Source organism: Adiantum capillus-veneris, chromosome 7, assembly GCF_014529385.1.
Source record: "Adiantum capillus-veneris isolate H3 chromosome 7, ASM1452938v2, whole genome shotgun sequence".
Taxonomy (NCBI): Eukaryota; Viridiplantae; Streptophyta; class Polypodiopsida; order Polypodiales; family Pteridaceae; genus Adiantum; species Adiantum capillus-veneris.
Window position 1 is genome coordinate 18,097,984 of NC_140937.1, and position 17,044 is coordinate 18,115,027.

General features: G+C 44.9%; 1 protein-coding gene across 2 annotated transcripts in view; it reads left to right on the forward strand.

Annotated features, from left to right (window-relative positions):
- Window positions 1–571: 571 nt before the first annotated feature.
- The window catches only part of LOC147453507 (RWD domain-containing protein), a 127,826-nt gene continuing 111,353 nt past the window's right edge, over window positions 572–17,044 (forward strand). The window contains exon 1 of one of the 2 annotated variants that reach the window (XM_086515690.1): window positions 572–797. In XM_086515690.1, coding sequence (XP_086371816.1) covers window positions 660–797 — 138 coding nt within the window. In that variant the 5' untranslated portion in view covers window positions 572–659. The remainder of the gene's footprint in view (window positions 798–17,044) is intronic. The other variant, XM_086515688.1, reaches the window with a different exon arrangement.

Genomic DNA, 17,044 nt, shown 5'->3' on the forward strand with positions numbered 1-17,044 from the left:
ATTGAGCACAAGAGCAGGGCAGCAGTAGCGAGAAGGCTCTTGGCAGTGCTGTTGGTGGACAGAAGCCTCGCTAATTACCCAAAGCATACAACCTCCTCAAGAGATGCGCACACATACACATGCCTTGTTCCTTTCGCTGCAGACCCTGCAGGTTTTGACCCACGTGGCTACTCTATAAAAAGAAAACCATTGCAATTAATAACATTCACATCTTGTATCATCATCAACATTGAGCTTGACAAAACTCTAACACTCCTTGTGGTTTTTGGTGAGGTACCCCTCTGAAGCACTACGATCGGTATCCAATTTACGCGGAGGTACACCTGTGAACCACGACGATTGGTATCCTAAACACTCTCAGGTAAAAAAATCTAACATGCTTTCATGAAAAATCTCTCTCTCTCTCTCTCTCTCTCTCTCAGTTTCCAATATTTTGTTTGATCTCAATTCAATGCGAATGCAGCTAATGTTGCACTCTAGTTGAGCTTTTTGCTAGCGTGAAAATCTGCCACGTGGTGGCTTGTGCGATCAGATAGGGGGAAAAGAGCCTTTGGCGGTGGCCAGGCGCATGCTTGTTGTGGCCATTGCTCACCCACCCCGAACGGAACCCACGATGATAGATCTAGTCGCCGAAGTCGTGTAGAGTCCACTATCGAAAAATGGCGGAAGAGGAAACGGAAGAGGAGGTGGAGGCTGCGATTGCAGTATACGGAGCTGACTGCACTGTCATCCGTCGCTCGCCGCCATACCTTGTTGTGCGCCTCCAGCCCCGCACGGCCAATGACATCTCTCAGCAGGTTCTCCCCTTCACTCCTTTTGCTCCTAGGGAGGGCGCGCTCAATCAATAAGAAAACCTTGATCATAAAATGAGGAGCAGACTTCATAACAAAGGACCCCAACCCGTTGACTGCCTGGAAGCATGCATGTTTGATAAAGGCAATGCACTACGAACCACAGAACACTGCCCGCAATTGCAGCATTTGAATCAGTTAAAAACTTGATAACTGAACTACTTCGCATTGGAATTTGGAATAACACATGATGGTAGATGAAGAAGAAGATGGTGAAGTGGATGCTCTTGGACAAAAAAAATTGGTGACCTTGAATTGCCACTATCAGTGCCTGGTTGGGTAGTTCTTTATTGATCAAATCGGTGGCCTTGAACTGTCACTATCAATGTCCCATTTGCTAGAGTATTCAACAATCTTGCCCTTCACCTTGATCTAGGGCATACTTGTATGGCTAGTGTGTCTCTTGGATAGGCCACCCGCTACATACCATTGAGGCTAATTCTTTGGTTGGCTATCCACTTTTGGGCCGACTGCCTAGTTTATGCCATATTTGGCCATTTACTTTTTGGGCGCCCTTATATATTTTTGTAGGGTGTTTGCCCTACCTACACCTATGACCCCTCTATAGATAGGGCTTCGAGTGCAACCTACTTGGACACCCAAGTGAGAATCAATAGCAACACATGAACAAAAACTGAAAAAGATTGAACACTGAATTGAAAAGTGTCACGTGCACATCTAACCCTATGAGCATGTGGACAAGTTGTACTCCTATGTCTAGGGTTTAGGACGGCCTAAGAAGTGTTCTGGCACCCTTGTGAGCCTGTACGTAGGACATGCATGTCCAGACACTTAGATTACTTGCATATCCGTTGATTGCACATAAGCACAACCAATGTCTGCTAGGTGTAGGCATCGGGGAGTGTTCCCATACAGTTGCATTAGTACCAAGCCTAGGAAATTATGTGCATATGAATCACCTCTTATAAGTGAGTTTATCAACATATTTATAAGTGACATGTTGGGATGTCAAATCAGTTTGCTCGACCAAGCACTAATTCCCTATATATGCCACCCCTATGGTCACCCATTAGGCAAGAAGTTAGTATTTGTCAGTATTCTATGGGCAGCCAATGGGTGGAAATGATGGCGATGGAGAGACGGGCTGAAAATGCTGGTACTAATCTGCGGGTACTGGTCTTGCGATGCTGCAGGTCTACTTCTCTTGTCTCTTCCAAGCGCTCCCCATGGTGCAATATAGTACCATAAGGTTGGGTCGAGCATGCTTTTTCTCCAACCCACGATCTCAATAATAAGCCAAAAGTCACTTATTATTAAAGTGATCTAAGAGATGGTTCACACGCTCACATGCCTACATGCTGGACTGGGTGTACTCTGCAAGAGAGGGTATGGGTTAGGGATCCTGTCTCCAACTCCTTTCATATCCGCATAGGAGCCAAGTAGATCTTGGTACTCAAGATGTGGATTTTCGTGTATCCGATGTTGATATTCGTTCAAAGACACAACGCGCCCGATGTGCGATGGATTAAGGGTGGGAGGGGCTATTAACGGGATCGGGACACGACGATTCTTTGAAAAAAAAAATTGAGAGAGGTTCTTTGGGTTCTTGGTTCTGCTTGGGTTCTTGGTTCTTCCCTTGAGTTCGCGAAACCGAAGCACGCATAGAACTCTGATACCAATGTCAGGCGCAACGGAAGTGTTTTAAGGATTTAGCTCGGATCTAGTATTCTGCATAAACACAAGGTTACTTCACTTCACTTGAGAAGAGATGATTGAACTGAACACAATGAACGAGAGAGACGTAAAGAGAGAGAGAAAAGAGACAACACCGCATGTCGGGTCCCAATCACCCTCAAAGCTCTGTTGCCAGAGCAAGTGCTTTCTTTATTACTTGCACAAATGCTGATACAATGGCTAAATGCTAGAATACTTACGTGGACTTCATGCAAATGCTTGTTATTGCTAGGATGTTGATGGGTACTTGATGTAGATGCTTGGTACTTCGGTGCTTTGGTACTACTACTGCTTGGTACTTCGGGTACGGTGAGGCTACGGGCTAAATACTGAAAACGCTAAGGGTGAATGCTGAATCTGATAACGTTGATGCTGGCGTTGAATCTGAAAGTGGAAATATCGATGCTGGTGTTGAATCTAAAGCTGGATACACTGATGCTGGTGCTGAATCTGAATCTGAAAACGAAGATGCTGGTGCTTGTGCTGAAACTGGAAAAGTTGGCTATTCGAATGGGTGGAAATGTTGGTGATGGAGAGAAGGGCTGAAAATGCTGGTGCCGATCAACGGGTACTGGTCCTGCGGTGCTGCTGGTCTACTTCTCCTGCCTCTTCCAAGCGCTCCCCATGCTACATATATAGTACCATAAGGTTGGGTCGAGTAGGCTTTTTCTCCAACCCACGATCTCAATAATAAGCCAAAAGTCACTTATTAAAGTAATCTAAGAGGTTGTTCACACGCTCACATGCCTACATGCTGGACTGGGTGTACTGTGCAAGAGAGAGTATGCACCTATGACTATGACCTGCCTGGGCATGCACGTCTTGCTAGAGGCTCACAGACGCTAGATTGCAATAGAAGCTTGTCCACGTGGCACAAGTGTAGTGCGCACGTCACAATTGATGCTTTTGGGGCTTTGCTTTTGGGCATCCCTTGTAAGTTTATAATTGCCGAGTGGGCCACTCCTTGGGAGCATCTGGACGCAGTCTCGGAGAGAGTCCAACCCTCAAGAGTTGTACCTTGCAAACGGGTGCTAGCTCAGTTGGTAGAGTCATAGCCTATGTGCCTAAGGTCTTGGATTCAATCCCCCCTTGGCAACCTGAAGACATGTTCTAAGTCCTTAGGGACTGTTCCCATATGCGGGTGTGCGCGTGTGATGGGATGCCTCTCTCCCTACCTGTGAGGCCGTTGTGCATAGGGTGTGTGCGTGTGTTTTAAAGTTCTTGTCCTCTCTAAAAAAAAATTAAAGAAATACCGAAAGGGGCGCTAGTCTTTGGGGCCAATGCGTCTTGGCTCGGAACTCCGCCAAGTTGTGTCATCCTTTTTTTTACAATTATTCAAGTGTTTTGAAGGGCTAAAGTGTTGCCAAGTGTGTAGATTGCAGTTATCTCTGTGTTTCCATCCAATCCCTCGTCGAAAGTGATTATAGAACTTGGGTACTAATGGGTCGGCCAACGTTTTCAGTTTCAGCACAAGCCACCAACGTTGTATCTAGTTTCAGATTGAGCACCAACATCAATGTTTCCAGTTTTAGATTCAACACCAGCATGACCGTTATTAGATTCAACATTCAGTCCTTAGCGTTTTCAGCATTCAGCCCTAGCGTTTTCAGTATTGAGCCCGTAGCCTCGCCGTACCTAAAGTACCAAGCACCAGCACTACCAAAGCACCAAAGTACCAAGCATCTACATCAGGTTTCCATCAGCATCCTACCAGTGCCATCAACATCCTAGTAGTACCAAGCATAGCGTTTTCAGCATTCAGCCCTTAGCATTTTATGTATTTAGCCCGTAGCCTCGCTGTACCCGAAGTACCAAGCATCTACGCCAAGTTTCCATTAGCATCCTAGCAGTACATCAACATCCTAGTAGTACCAAGCATATGCATCAAGTCCACGTCAGCATTTAGCCATTGTATCGGCATTTGTGCAAGTAATAAAGAAAGTACTTGCTCTGGCAACAAAGCAAGGGGGCCCTTGAGGGTGTTGGGACCGACATGCGGTGTCGTCTCTTTTCTCTCGTCTCTTTGAGCACTTGTACTCAAAAGCATCTGCACCCAAAAGCCTACGTGAAAATCTACCCCTGGCTGCCAACGCAAAAAGCGAAAATCTGTACAGTAGTGCCACGTGATCAATTAGCATAATCGGTGGACAGCTATGCCATGTGGCAATCAATGCAAATCGCGAAAATCAGCTTTAGAGTCCAAGTCTTTGACCTTTGGGTTTAAGGCCCCTCGGCCAATGCTCCATAATTTGTCAGGGTTAGGATTACTAATCCCTAACCCTATGGGCCACTCGACAAGGCTCTTTAAGTTGGGAATTCTTTTGTTTCTTTGTGTTCTTTTATGTTTTAGCCTCTTGGCCGGTTTTTGCAAAAACTCAGTCAAGTTAGTCCAAGACCCGAAGGTCACTCAGATGTCCTAACACCATGCAGATGACTATAGATGCAAATACCACATAGAGAGAATAGATCATGGCACAGAGGATTCCGGCTTTGACCAAGAGATTGGCATGGACCACCTTCCTAGGGAGAGTGAGTCTGGGATGGGCCAAATGAACGCATTAGACCGATGTGTCTATAGCCTCGACGCAGAAATCCTAACCCTAAAACCCGTCACATACGCCTTCGAAAATCGAAGCAATCGTCCTTGATTGTAGGATACAAAAAAAATGTTCACACTTCTAACATTCATGCAACTTAAAATCTCACAATTGATCATTGAGTCATTCATTCTTGTGCGATGATGGTCGTGCACACATAAAAGCTAGCTGTAGATACCTTGAGTGCGTTAGAAAATCGATCGTATGGCTAGTTTCTTAGCCAATGCTTTTTAAAGGTCATTAGATCCCGCTTGTGGTGTCGATCACACACCCAAGATCAAAGTCTTAACTAATTCCTATAAAAAGTCATTAGGTCTTACTTGTGGTGCGTGTACACACCCAAGATCAAAGTCTTAAACTTAGTCATAATCATAATCTTTATTCATCATAAATTTGTATAAAAATTTCCAAATTTCTTTGCTTTGAATTGCATTCTTAGCTTGCCGTCAGTTCTTGAGTAGTTGGAATACTGAAGTCCAACACCAACTCTTTGTTCTTGTTCTTCAATTGGATCGTTCGTTCTCTTGCGTCAAATCGGACATGATATTTGTAGAACCAAGGCATGCCTAGTAGAACATCACATCCTCCCAAATCCATAATATAGAAGTCAATTGGATCTGTAAATGTCTGAATTTGAAGTCGAAGTGATCTAATCAATGGTGTAGATGACGTGTAAGTTTCCTTAGCCATTTGTGCTTCAATTTGTGTCCCCTTGATATATTCCTCAATATGTAATCTTGCAACTAATTCTGGGGAGAGAGAGTTTTGCATAGAGCGTGAATCAAAGAGAATAAGGGCATCTTGATCTTTAATCTTTCCAATAGCTTTGCATGGTCCATTGGATGTGTCGACTGTTGGAACACCTATTAAATCGGAAATCAATCCAACCGAGGGTCGGGTTTTCTTGTTCTTTGTGCTTTCATACGGGAGGGATCTATAAATTTATTGGAGTTTTCCGGGCAATTCCAGGCAACATGGCTGTGAAGGCCACATTTATAACAACTTCCTCCCGATCATTACTGTGCCATCTGTTCAGGAGTTAGCTATCGAGTACATGAGTTGGCAACTGTACTAGTTCACAGTTGTGGGGTATCTTGGGCAGAGGATCGTGAACTTGAGTTCCTCGTGTGGGAAAGGGTGGTAATGTTGGTGAATACTAGTTCTTTCTTCATAATGTGATAACCCACTCTTACATGCGACATTAGTTGTCAGATGTTTGACACTACTTTCTCTATACAGTAATCTCGCAGTGGAAAAGGTGCACCACATTGTACTTCTCAATCTGTTCCGCAAAAGTAATGTCTAGAAAGGTGGAAATTGGCAGATAGGTGTCCCAAAATCTTTGGTAGTAAGTTGGGAGAGTGTTTGAGGGATACATCCTGAGGCGAGACCATGTTGCAATTACATCTTCTTCAAATGTCTCGTCAAGGAAGCTTCGGTAGAAAGCGAGCTTAAAAACATGCTAGGTCTTCGGAATGTCATTTTTCTTGGTTAGGGCAGCCCACCATGTCAAAGCACTATCTTTGAGAAAAGAGGTGACTCATAGTAACTTGGATTCTTCTATAAAATTCCGTTACTGAATAGGACATCAAATTGTTGTAAGAACTTGAGAGCATTGTGGGAATCTGGGACGCCTGAGAAGGTGAAAAATTTAACTGTACCGCCACCATCCTTGAAGAGTTTTGGACCGGAATGTGCAACTTGAGGTGTTAAGTAATAGTAGTAATGGTGATGGTGCCCATCTAATGAATAGGTAGGTGCAGAAGGTGGTGGTGGGACGTAGGGCTGAGGTGCGGAGGGTAACAGTGGTGGTACTTCGGGTGCCACATGCGGTCATTTTGTCGTTTTCTTGAAGCCATATTCTTGAAAATTCTTAGAGTTCTGTCGTGAAGAGGTAATCTGTTGATTTCGAGAAGGGTCAGGCGGAAGAGAGCAGCAAATCTGAGAAGGTTTGGGTGGCATAACAGGGTGCAGGGGGATTCAAGGTGCTCAAATAGCTATGTAGGTGTCACATGCACATCTAACCCTATGTGCATGTGGACAAGATGCTTCCTATTTCTGGGGTTTAGGAAGCCTAGGAAGTGTTCTGGCAACCTTGTGAGCTTGTACGCGGGCCGTTCATGTCCAGGCACTTAGAGTAGTTGCATACCCTCTGATTGAACAACCCATGATCACTAGCATGACTTTCAGTACCTAGCATGAGCATGTTTTACCATTACATGAACCCAAGTTGCAGGGCATATGAACCATCCCTTAAAAGGGGTCATTTTTTTAAAGTGACTTTTCAATTACTGAATCGTGGGGCTATCGTGGAGACTGCTCAACCCTCTTGCTGGCAACTATAAAAGGAGGCCCTTGGGCGCATGAAGAAGGTAGAAGACAAGCAGAGAGCACAGTGCCCGGCAAGCAGCAGGCCTCGAGCGTTTTGTCAGCAGCAAGCCTCAGCGTTTTCAGCAAGCACCAGCGTTCTGCAGACTCAGATCAGCGTTTCAGTCCTTGGCATTTGTGCTAGCAGAGCAGCCCTAGCCTTGTGGTACCACACCGTCCCGCACCCGTTCCCTCACCGGATAATCCAAGCGACTAGAGTTCAGCCAGCGTTTCCAGATTCCAGCCATCAATTTCAGAGTTCAGCCCATCAGTCATTTGCATAGCCTCGTCGTCACCGTTGTCACCGTCGTCGCCGCCGGCACAATTGCGGATTTCTGCCCTAGGACAGCGCTCAGATTTCAGCCAGCTTCAGTCCTAGCGTTTGCATTTTCAGCCCTCAGTCTTCGTCGTCGTCGTCGTCGACATCATTGTTGTCAAGTACCACAGCATCTAGAAGCATTGTACCAGACCTTTGTGAAATTTGTAAAGCAAATACCTCTCTATTCCTAGAGAGGGGGGCCCTTGGAGGGGGCTTTGGGACCCTATTTGGTGTTGTCTCTTCTCTCTCTCTCTCTCTAGCACTCCTTTGCACGCTCACTCATAGTTTGCATTCCACTCTCTTGTTTTGGTCTTTGCACATTCTCTCATTAAGTCAAGGAAGGCTCTTCCTTCTCGTCAGTAAAAGGAACCTTGAGCTGCACCCACCGATCACTCATCTTGAGCCATACACCATCATTCACTTCCGCTGCACATTACAACAGAGCCTCCAAGTCAATCTTGTCATCTGTCGGTCTCTGTTTTTGTTGTTCCTCTAAATGTACCAATTGTTGTACCACATATTGGGCATGTGTCTTGTCAGGGTGTCCTTGAGTGGATGGGCTTGGTGGATTTCCTCCTTCGGCAATGTGATCTCTCGGTGCTCCGTCCATATTAACAGGATTGTGTTCTGATTTGCAGAGGGCGGGAGCAAGCTGTGCTCTGATACCACTGTAATCACTTCTAGTGAGGGATTGGACGAAAACACAGAGTTAACTGCACTCTTCACACTTCGCAACACTTTAGCACTTCAAAAGACTCAACTGTGAAGGAAAGAGAGAGTAGACGAGATGACTTGACGGAGCTCCGAGCCAAGACACATTGGCCCCAAGATTGAGTCCCTTTTGGTATTACTTTATTATTATTGTTCGCAAAGTACAACTCCCGAGGGTCCGACTCTCTCCGGGACTGTGCGTCTAGATGCTCTCAAGGAGTGGCCCTCTGGATACTTATAAAATTACAAGGGATGCCCAAAAGCAGAGCCCCAAAAGCATCAGTTCTAAAAGCACTTGTACTCAAAAGCATCTGCACCCAAAAGCCTACGTGAAAATCTTTAATCTATCCCTGGCTGCCAGCGCAAAAAGGGGAAATCTGTACAGTAGTGCCACGTCATCAGTCAGCACAATCCGCGGAAAAGTCCGTACAGTTTGCCACAGCATGTCAGCGCAAAAAGTGAGATTTCGTGCAATTGTGCCACGTGGCAGTCAATGCAAATCGCGGAAATCAGCTTTAGAGTCTAAGTCTTTGACTTTTTAGTTTTGGGTTTAAGGCCCCTTGGCCAATGCTCCGTAAGTTGGTAGGGTTAGGATTACTAATTCCTAACCCTTTGGGCCACTTGGCAAGACTCCATAAGTTGGGAATTCTTATGTTTTAGGTCTCTTGGCCGGTTCCTACAAAACTCAGTCAAGTTACTCTAAGACTCGAAGGTCCCTCAGATGTCCTAACACCATGCAGATGAGTTGGATGTAAATACCACATAAAGAGAACAAATCATGGCACAAAGGATTCCGGCTTTGACGAAGAGATTGACATGGACCACCTTTCTAGGGAGAGTGAGTTTGGGGTGGGCCAAACGAACGCATTGGACCGATGTGTCTATGACCTTGACGAAGAAACACTAACCCTAAAACCGGTCATAAGTTACTTGTTGTTTTCCATGAACCAACAGATCCAACCAACGTTTTTACATCACCACCTTCAACGTTTTGAGCCAAGTACCAGATCAGCCTAACGACATCAAGTTTCAGTTCTAACACCCCAAATCAGCGAACGTTTTTAGTTTTCAGCCCATCCTAGACGTTAGCCATAGTAGATCAGCCATAGCCTCGTCGCTGGTTGCAAATCCCATCAGTTCCACTAGCGTTTTTACATTTCAGTCATTAGCGTTACAGATCCAAGCATCTACCGCAAGATTCGGTCAACATCTCATCATCTAGGACCATTGTATCAGCATTTGTTGTAACAGACTTGGACACCCCAAGTCGAGAATCGGTCACGACACATCGAGAGAGAATCACTTAAAAATACTTCACACTTAAATCACAGTTCAATTGAGTTGACACGGCCTGGCATAGTTCCGTGCCCAGAGAGATTGGCCCCAAAGAGTGGCGCCCCTTTCGGTATTTCTTTTTATATCAATGCGTGAGCAAAGTACAGTTGCCCGTGGGTCCTCTCTGCTCGGAGGCTCGTGAGCATTTCTCAGCCAGAAAGTGGCTCGGGGTCTTATTTAAACGCCATTGGCCATGGAAAAGCAGTAACATGAAAAGCTTTCAAACTCAAAAGCATTGGCTCCCAAAAGCTGGCGCTTAGTTCAGCTAGGGAAAAATCCGTAAATCCGTATGTTGCCATATCAACACCACCAATGTAGAATCCGGAAATCCGTACGGCCTATCGACGTGATTTGCGGATATCCGTACACCCAGCTAGCGCTTTTCTTTTATTAATTCTAGTGTCCCTAGGGCCCTATCGGACGGGACCCTGTAAGTTGGAACAACTTATCAACTTATAAGTTTGGTCTTTGGTCTTTGTCCGCTAGGGATGCCACATCATCAGTTTGTGATATTTGTGCAATCTAAAGAAATACCTCTCTAGCGATAGAGGGGGGGGATCATCCGGTGTTAGTCTTCTTCAGTCATAGTACCTTCATTCGCTGTATCATTCTCTTCTCTCTCTAGTCTTTGCACATCTTTAATGAAGTAAAAGAAACTCACTTATTAGTAAAAGGAACCTTGAGTACGCAGTGAGCACTCATCTTGAGAATTCATCATCAATCACTTCCGCTTCTCATTACATTGATATTACAGCTCTTTGGTAGTGCTCGATATCATCACTCAAGAAAAGAACCTAAAGAACCTCTCTCAAATTTTTTAGTAAAGAAGTTTCGTGTCCCTGCCTTGGACTTAATAGCCACTCCCACTTTTAGTCCATCTCGCATTGGGCGTGCTCTTGTCTTCATCACTTTGTCTTAAGGGCCATAAAGAATCACAATTTTTTTTTCTTTTGCTTTATTTGCGATTGTATGTAACCCAAGACCACTTGGGCGTGTCAATTCTCTAATTTGTGTTTTTGAAGAGTGACAGGTAACCTTGAAGAACCCAAGTATCTCAGTACTTAGTGCATGGTCATCACCCGAATTGAAAAGGATACTTTGGATGAAGGTGATGAGAGTGGAATTGGAGAAGAAGTCCCTACACCAAGAGGACCATTTCCAGATCTTCCTCCGCTCCCATCTACGCCACGGATTGCACCAAAATTCTACAGAGGCTTTGGTTTAGTTCATGATGGAGGAGATGCTACCATGGGAAGGGAATGTGAAGCTCAATGTGTAGCTGCTGACGGAAGGAGGGTAGCTGTGGAGCTAGAGCGTCAGCAGGCATGCGAAGCTCAATGCATAGTGGCTCAAGAAAAGAGGGCAACTATGGAGCTAGAGCGTGAGGCGCTGTTGCAAGACCAACACATGCAAGACTTGGTCTTGCACGTACTCTCCTCAAAGAGCTGTCCACTTAGGGGGGCTGGCAAGTCATCACGTAGACCATGTAGAGACGACGACTCCAACAATCGAGTTACTAAAAAGTTGACTTTTTGTTGTACTATGGTAAGATGGATGCAACTTTGATTTACTCTTGGTTCCATCAATTTAACGCTTGCTATTACCAAGAAAAGCAGTAACAATTTTTTTTCTGATTGTTGCGAGGTATCTGTCGGGTGATGCCATTAATTGGTATCAAGCCTGGCAAGAGGCACAGTTGGTTGGGCTTCTTACGCATGTGGTGGCTGGCGAACCATTGTCTTACAGTTGGGTTAACTTCCAGACAAGCTCAAGGCTTGTTTTATGTTACGTGACACATCCAACCCTATGTGTCCGTGGACAAGCTACAACATGACCAGGGTTCAGTCAATCCAGTCAGTTTAGATTTAGAAGTGATCTGGCACTTTTTGTGAGTCTATTGGTAGACCGTGCATGCCCAGTCACTTAGTGTAGATGCATATCCTCTGGTTGCACACAGCATGATTATCAGAATTCCCATCAAAATCCATCAGATTCAGTCAGGGGAATTTTCCAGTGCATTTAGCCTATTTTCCCTATTTTTGGTATTTTTTACTTATTATTTTTAAGTGACTTTCCAAAAAAGTAGGTAGGGCAATTTTGCTAGGTTAATATATAAGCAAACCCAAGTTAGCACTTTCTGGCAGAATAGGCAGCAGGAGAACATGCTCAACAGACACCTTCTCAGCAGAACCCCAACAGTACCCTTGGCGTTTTTGGTTCCCCCATCCTTGCCACACATCAGCCCCAACGTTTTTGAGTTGCATCATCGCCATCATCACTGGATTGCATAGCGTTTTCGCATACCATCAGCAATACCAGATCCCCTGGCGTTTTCAGCCATGATCGCCAGCAGGAGACTCAGAACAGCCTAGCGTTTTTACTAACGCTCAGCAGCCAGATCAGCGTTTTTGGTTTTCAGCCATTGCCGCATCAGATGGTCAGCGTTTTCAGCCCTATTGGACAGCAGCAGATTCAGCCCTAGTTGGTTGCAGAAGATCTCCATTTTCAGCCCTCAAAAACGCAGCCAAGACAGTCATTTTCAGCCACCGAAACAGTCCTGAAATTCAGCAGTTAGTAGACAACAGATTTCAGCCTAAAGTCGTCGTCGTCATCACCGTCGTCGTCACCGACATAGTCCCAGGTTGCATCAGTACATTTTGCATCGTCATTGTACCACTTTGTGCAATCATAAGTAGACTACTCTCGCCGACGAGAGTGGGGCCTTCGGAGGAGGGTTTTACGTCTCTGGTATCGTATTCTCTTCTCTATCTCTCAGTCTCATACACTTGCACGCACAGTGTCCATTCACTTTGTTTGTGATCATAGCATTCTCTCATTAGGAACGGAAGGCTCTACCTTCCATAAGAACAAAAGGAACCTTGAGCACAGTTCGGAGCACTCATCTTGAGCAAAGCGCAAACAATCATTCCGCTGCACCTAACATTGGTATCAGAGCTTTGGCAGTGTTCTGTATCACTCAAGGAAAGAACAACAAGATTTTTTTTTGCTTGTTGAGGTCGCACGAATCCAAGTTCGCTTGGGCGTGTCGATTCCTAGTCGTGTTTTGTTGAAGAGTGACAGGAATCCCAAGAAAGAAGGGCTTGTCTAGTCTCCCCTTGTGTCTCTTTTCACTCATTGAGAGCGGACCGTGCACTTAGCGGCCGGCCAATCGATGTGAGGTGGGAAAAAGCAATGTTGGTGTGAGCGCAAGGCCGCCAAGGGGTGTGCCCGCGGAAAAGAGTAGAACTCGGGTGAAGAGAAGATCCTTCTCAAATGCGATTTGCAAGTGAAAGAAGACCTCAAGAACCTCAAGATCCTCAAGAACCCAAGAACCCAAGACCCTCAAAAACCCAAGTTCCTCGCGAACTTAAGCACCAAAGATCATAGTGCATGTTCGTCACCCGAAGCGGAATGGATACTTTGCATACAGGTGATGAGCATGAGAGAGGCGACGAAGGATTCACCCCACCAGGAGATTTTTCCAACCCTCCCCCTTCGCCATCTACGCTACGAGTTGTACTAACTCCTATGGAGATGATGGTCAAGTCAATGATGGACATGATGCTGGCACAACAAGAAGCGACTCGCCTCACTTTGGAACGAAATGAAAGAAATGCAATACAATAACAAGAAGCGAATCGAGTTGCGTTGGCACAACAAGAAACCAATCGCCTTGATTTCAAACGCGAGCGCGATGAAAGAAATGAACGAAAAGCAGAAAGGGAGGCCGAGCGTGCAGCTCAAAGAGAGCTACGCACTCAAGAATTGCTTTGACAAGTGATAGCCTTGAAGACCGAACCACCCAAAGATCGTGGGAGTTCCTCAAGTGGTGCAAGCTACGATGCGGATTCCAACCATCCAGTCACAGAGAAGTTGACTTTCAGTAAGTATGATGGTAAGATGGATGCTACGGTTATTCATTCTTGGTTGCATCAATTTAATGCTTATTTTGCGACAACTAAGAAGACAGGAAATAGCAAAGTTTTGACGGCAGCTATGTACCTTGCCGGTGGGTACCACGCATGGCAAGAGGCACAGTTAGCTGCGCACCTAGAGGAAGCTGACGAATTCACGTCCCTTTCCTTCAATTGGGCTGATTTCCAAGACAAGCTCAAGGCGCGGTTTATGCCACCTCAGTACCTCGCACGATTGAAGGACGATTGGCGCGCTCTCAAGCAAAATGGTATGCCGGTTATGTCTTTTTCTAATTGTGTTTTGCAGCTAGGTACTCAATTATGCAAGTCGGATGATGAACGCAAAGTGGCATTCCTTTTTGGATTAGACGACTATATCAAGTTTGATGTCGAAGTCTTCGACCCAATCGATTTCAACAAGGCGGTAGCGATTGCTCTCGCACAGGAGATGAAGCACAACAATGGAAAGCCCAAGGAGAACAAGACTTCCACTAGTACCTCGCAGACTTCTTAGAACCCTCAGAACGATAAGAACGGTAAGAATGGTAACTCTTCTAACTAATCTTCCAACAGTGTTTAGAAAAGAATCCTTCCAATGAATCTAAGGGTAAAGCTAACACAATTACTAAACCTAAGCGTACTCCAGATGAAAAGGTAGCACAAGGAATTGTAGGAGGATACATCACGTTGGAAGAACAAAGCACTTATTCTAAGGAAGGTCGTTGTTTTCATTGTCACATTAAGGGTCACATAAAAAGAACATGTCCTAAGCTTGAATCGAATGAATCTAAAGAATCCACAAAACCCACTTCCTCTGTCAATGTAATGAATGATAAGACGAGTATGCCCCACATTTCTCTTGACCCTCCCATTGATGATTCTCTCATTAAATGTTATGGTCGTACGTCTGGGCAGCGTTTTGTCATATTGTTTGACCCAGGTAGTATGCATGATGTGATCAGTCTCTCTCTTGTTGAGAGAGCCTGACTCGAAGTTAGTCCGAGATCTCCTATCGAGGTCTCTGGCTTTGTTTCCGGTATGGACGCTCTCCTCACGGAGGAGTGCCTTGATGTGTTTTTTGGAATTCAACAAGCTGCCTTCACTAGACGATTTGTTGTTTCTCCTCTCTCAGGATGTGATATGATTTTGGGCATTCGATGGTTTCGTGATAATAACCCTCTCATTGATTTTGAGGCTAACACTCTCACTCTCAATGCCAAAAGTGATTCTCCTATTGTCATTCATGGAGAGGACATTGTTCATTCTCCATCTCTCATTGCTAATATGTAGGACAAGATTGAAAGATTCAGGAGAAGGAGACTCTCTCAGTCTCTTTTTCTCTACAGCATGACACACAGAATTTGCATGATTATGAGAAGCATGATGATTTGAATGATAATGATTTACATGATGGTTTGGATGACAAAGATTTGCATGATTAAGATGTTATTTCTCACAAGCATGATGAGTTGCATGAAGAAGATGTGATTGTTCACCAGGATGATGTGTTAGTGGATGCTCTTTCTAGCGAAGCTAACCTGGTTGCAGATTCGATCAATCACGAAGGATCGATCTTGGCTCTCGAGCCTAGGTCCAAAGAACCCTTACAGGGAGTATTATGTGTTCGCATGATTGATATGCACGCATTGTTCGAATGTTTCATTCGTGATCGTTTCCTGTATTTTAGTCAGCATCTTGATGTCACGTGACACATCCAACCCTATGTGTCCGTGGACAAGCTACAGCATGACCAGGGTTCAGTCAGTCCAATCAGTCTAGATTTAGAAGTGATCTGGCACTTTTGTGAGTCTATTCGTAGACCGTGCATGCCCAGTCACTGAGTGTAGATGCATATCCTCTGGTTGCACATAGCATGATCATCAAAATTCCCATAAGAATCCATCAGATTGAGTCAGGGGAATTTTCCAGTGCATTTAGCTTATTTTCCCTATTTTTGGTATTTTTCACTTATTAATCTTAAGTGACTTTCCAACAAAAGTAGGTAGGGCAATTTTGCTAAGTTAATATATAAGCAAACCCAAGTTAGCACTTTCTGGCAGAAGAGGCAGTAGGAGCACATGCTCAATAGACACCTTCTCAGCAGAACCCCAACAGTCTCCTTGGCATTTTTGGTTCCCCCATCCTCGCCACACATCAGCCCCAACGTTTTTCAGTTGCATCATCGCCATCATCACCGGATTGCATAGCGTTTTTGCATACCATCAGCAATACCAGATCCCCTGGCGTTTTCAGCCATGATCGCCAACAGCAGACCCAGAACAGCCTAGCGTTTTTACTAACGCTCAGCAGCCAGATCAGCGTTTTTGGTTTTCAGCCATTGCCGCATCAGATGGTCAGCGTTTTCAGCCCTATTGGACAGCAGCAGATTCAGCCCTAGTTGGTTGCAGAAGATCTCCATTTTGCAACCCTCAAAAATGCAGCCAAGACAGTCATTTTCAGCCACCGAAACAGTCCTGAAATTCAGCAGTTAGAAGACCACAGATTTCAGCCCTAAAGTCGTTGTCGTCATCACTGTCGTCGTCACCGACATAGTCCCAGGTTGCATCAGTACATTTTGCATCGTCATTGTACCACTTTGTGCAATCATAAATAGACCACTCTCGTCGACGAGAGTGGGGCCTTTGGAGGAGGGTTTTACAACGTCTCTGGTATCGTATTCTCTTCTCTATCTCTCAATCTCATACACTTGCACGCACAGTGTCCATTCACTTTGTTTGTGATCATAGCATTCTCTCATTAAGAACGGAAGGCTCTACCTTCCATAAGAACAAAAGGAACCTTGAGCACAGTTCGGAGCACTCATCTTGAGCAAAGCGCAAACAATCATTCCGCTGCACCTAACATTTTATGTCACCGCATTACCTTGATTGATTGAAAGAGGATTGGAGAGGCCTATTGGGGCTCCCGTTATTTCTTTTTCTAACTGTATTTTGCAGATTGGTGTGCAATTGCGTAAGTTGGATGTGAATCGCAAGGAGGCTTTCCTCTTTGGTTTGGACGAGTACATCAAATACAATGTGCAAATTTTCAGTCCTAAGGACTACAATGACGCCGTGAGAATTGCTCTAGCACAAGAAATGAAGCACAACAAAGGTAAGCCTAAGACAACGAGTCATCTTCAAGTACTTCTTTGAACCCTTACAACCAACAAAATCAGCAAAATGGTAAGAACAATGGTAAGAACCATAGTACTTCTTCTTTTCAATCTTCCACTACACCTAGAGCACATAACTC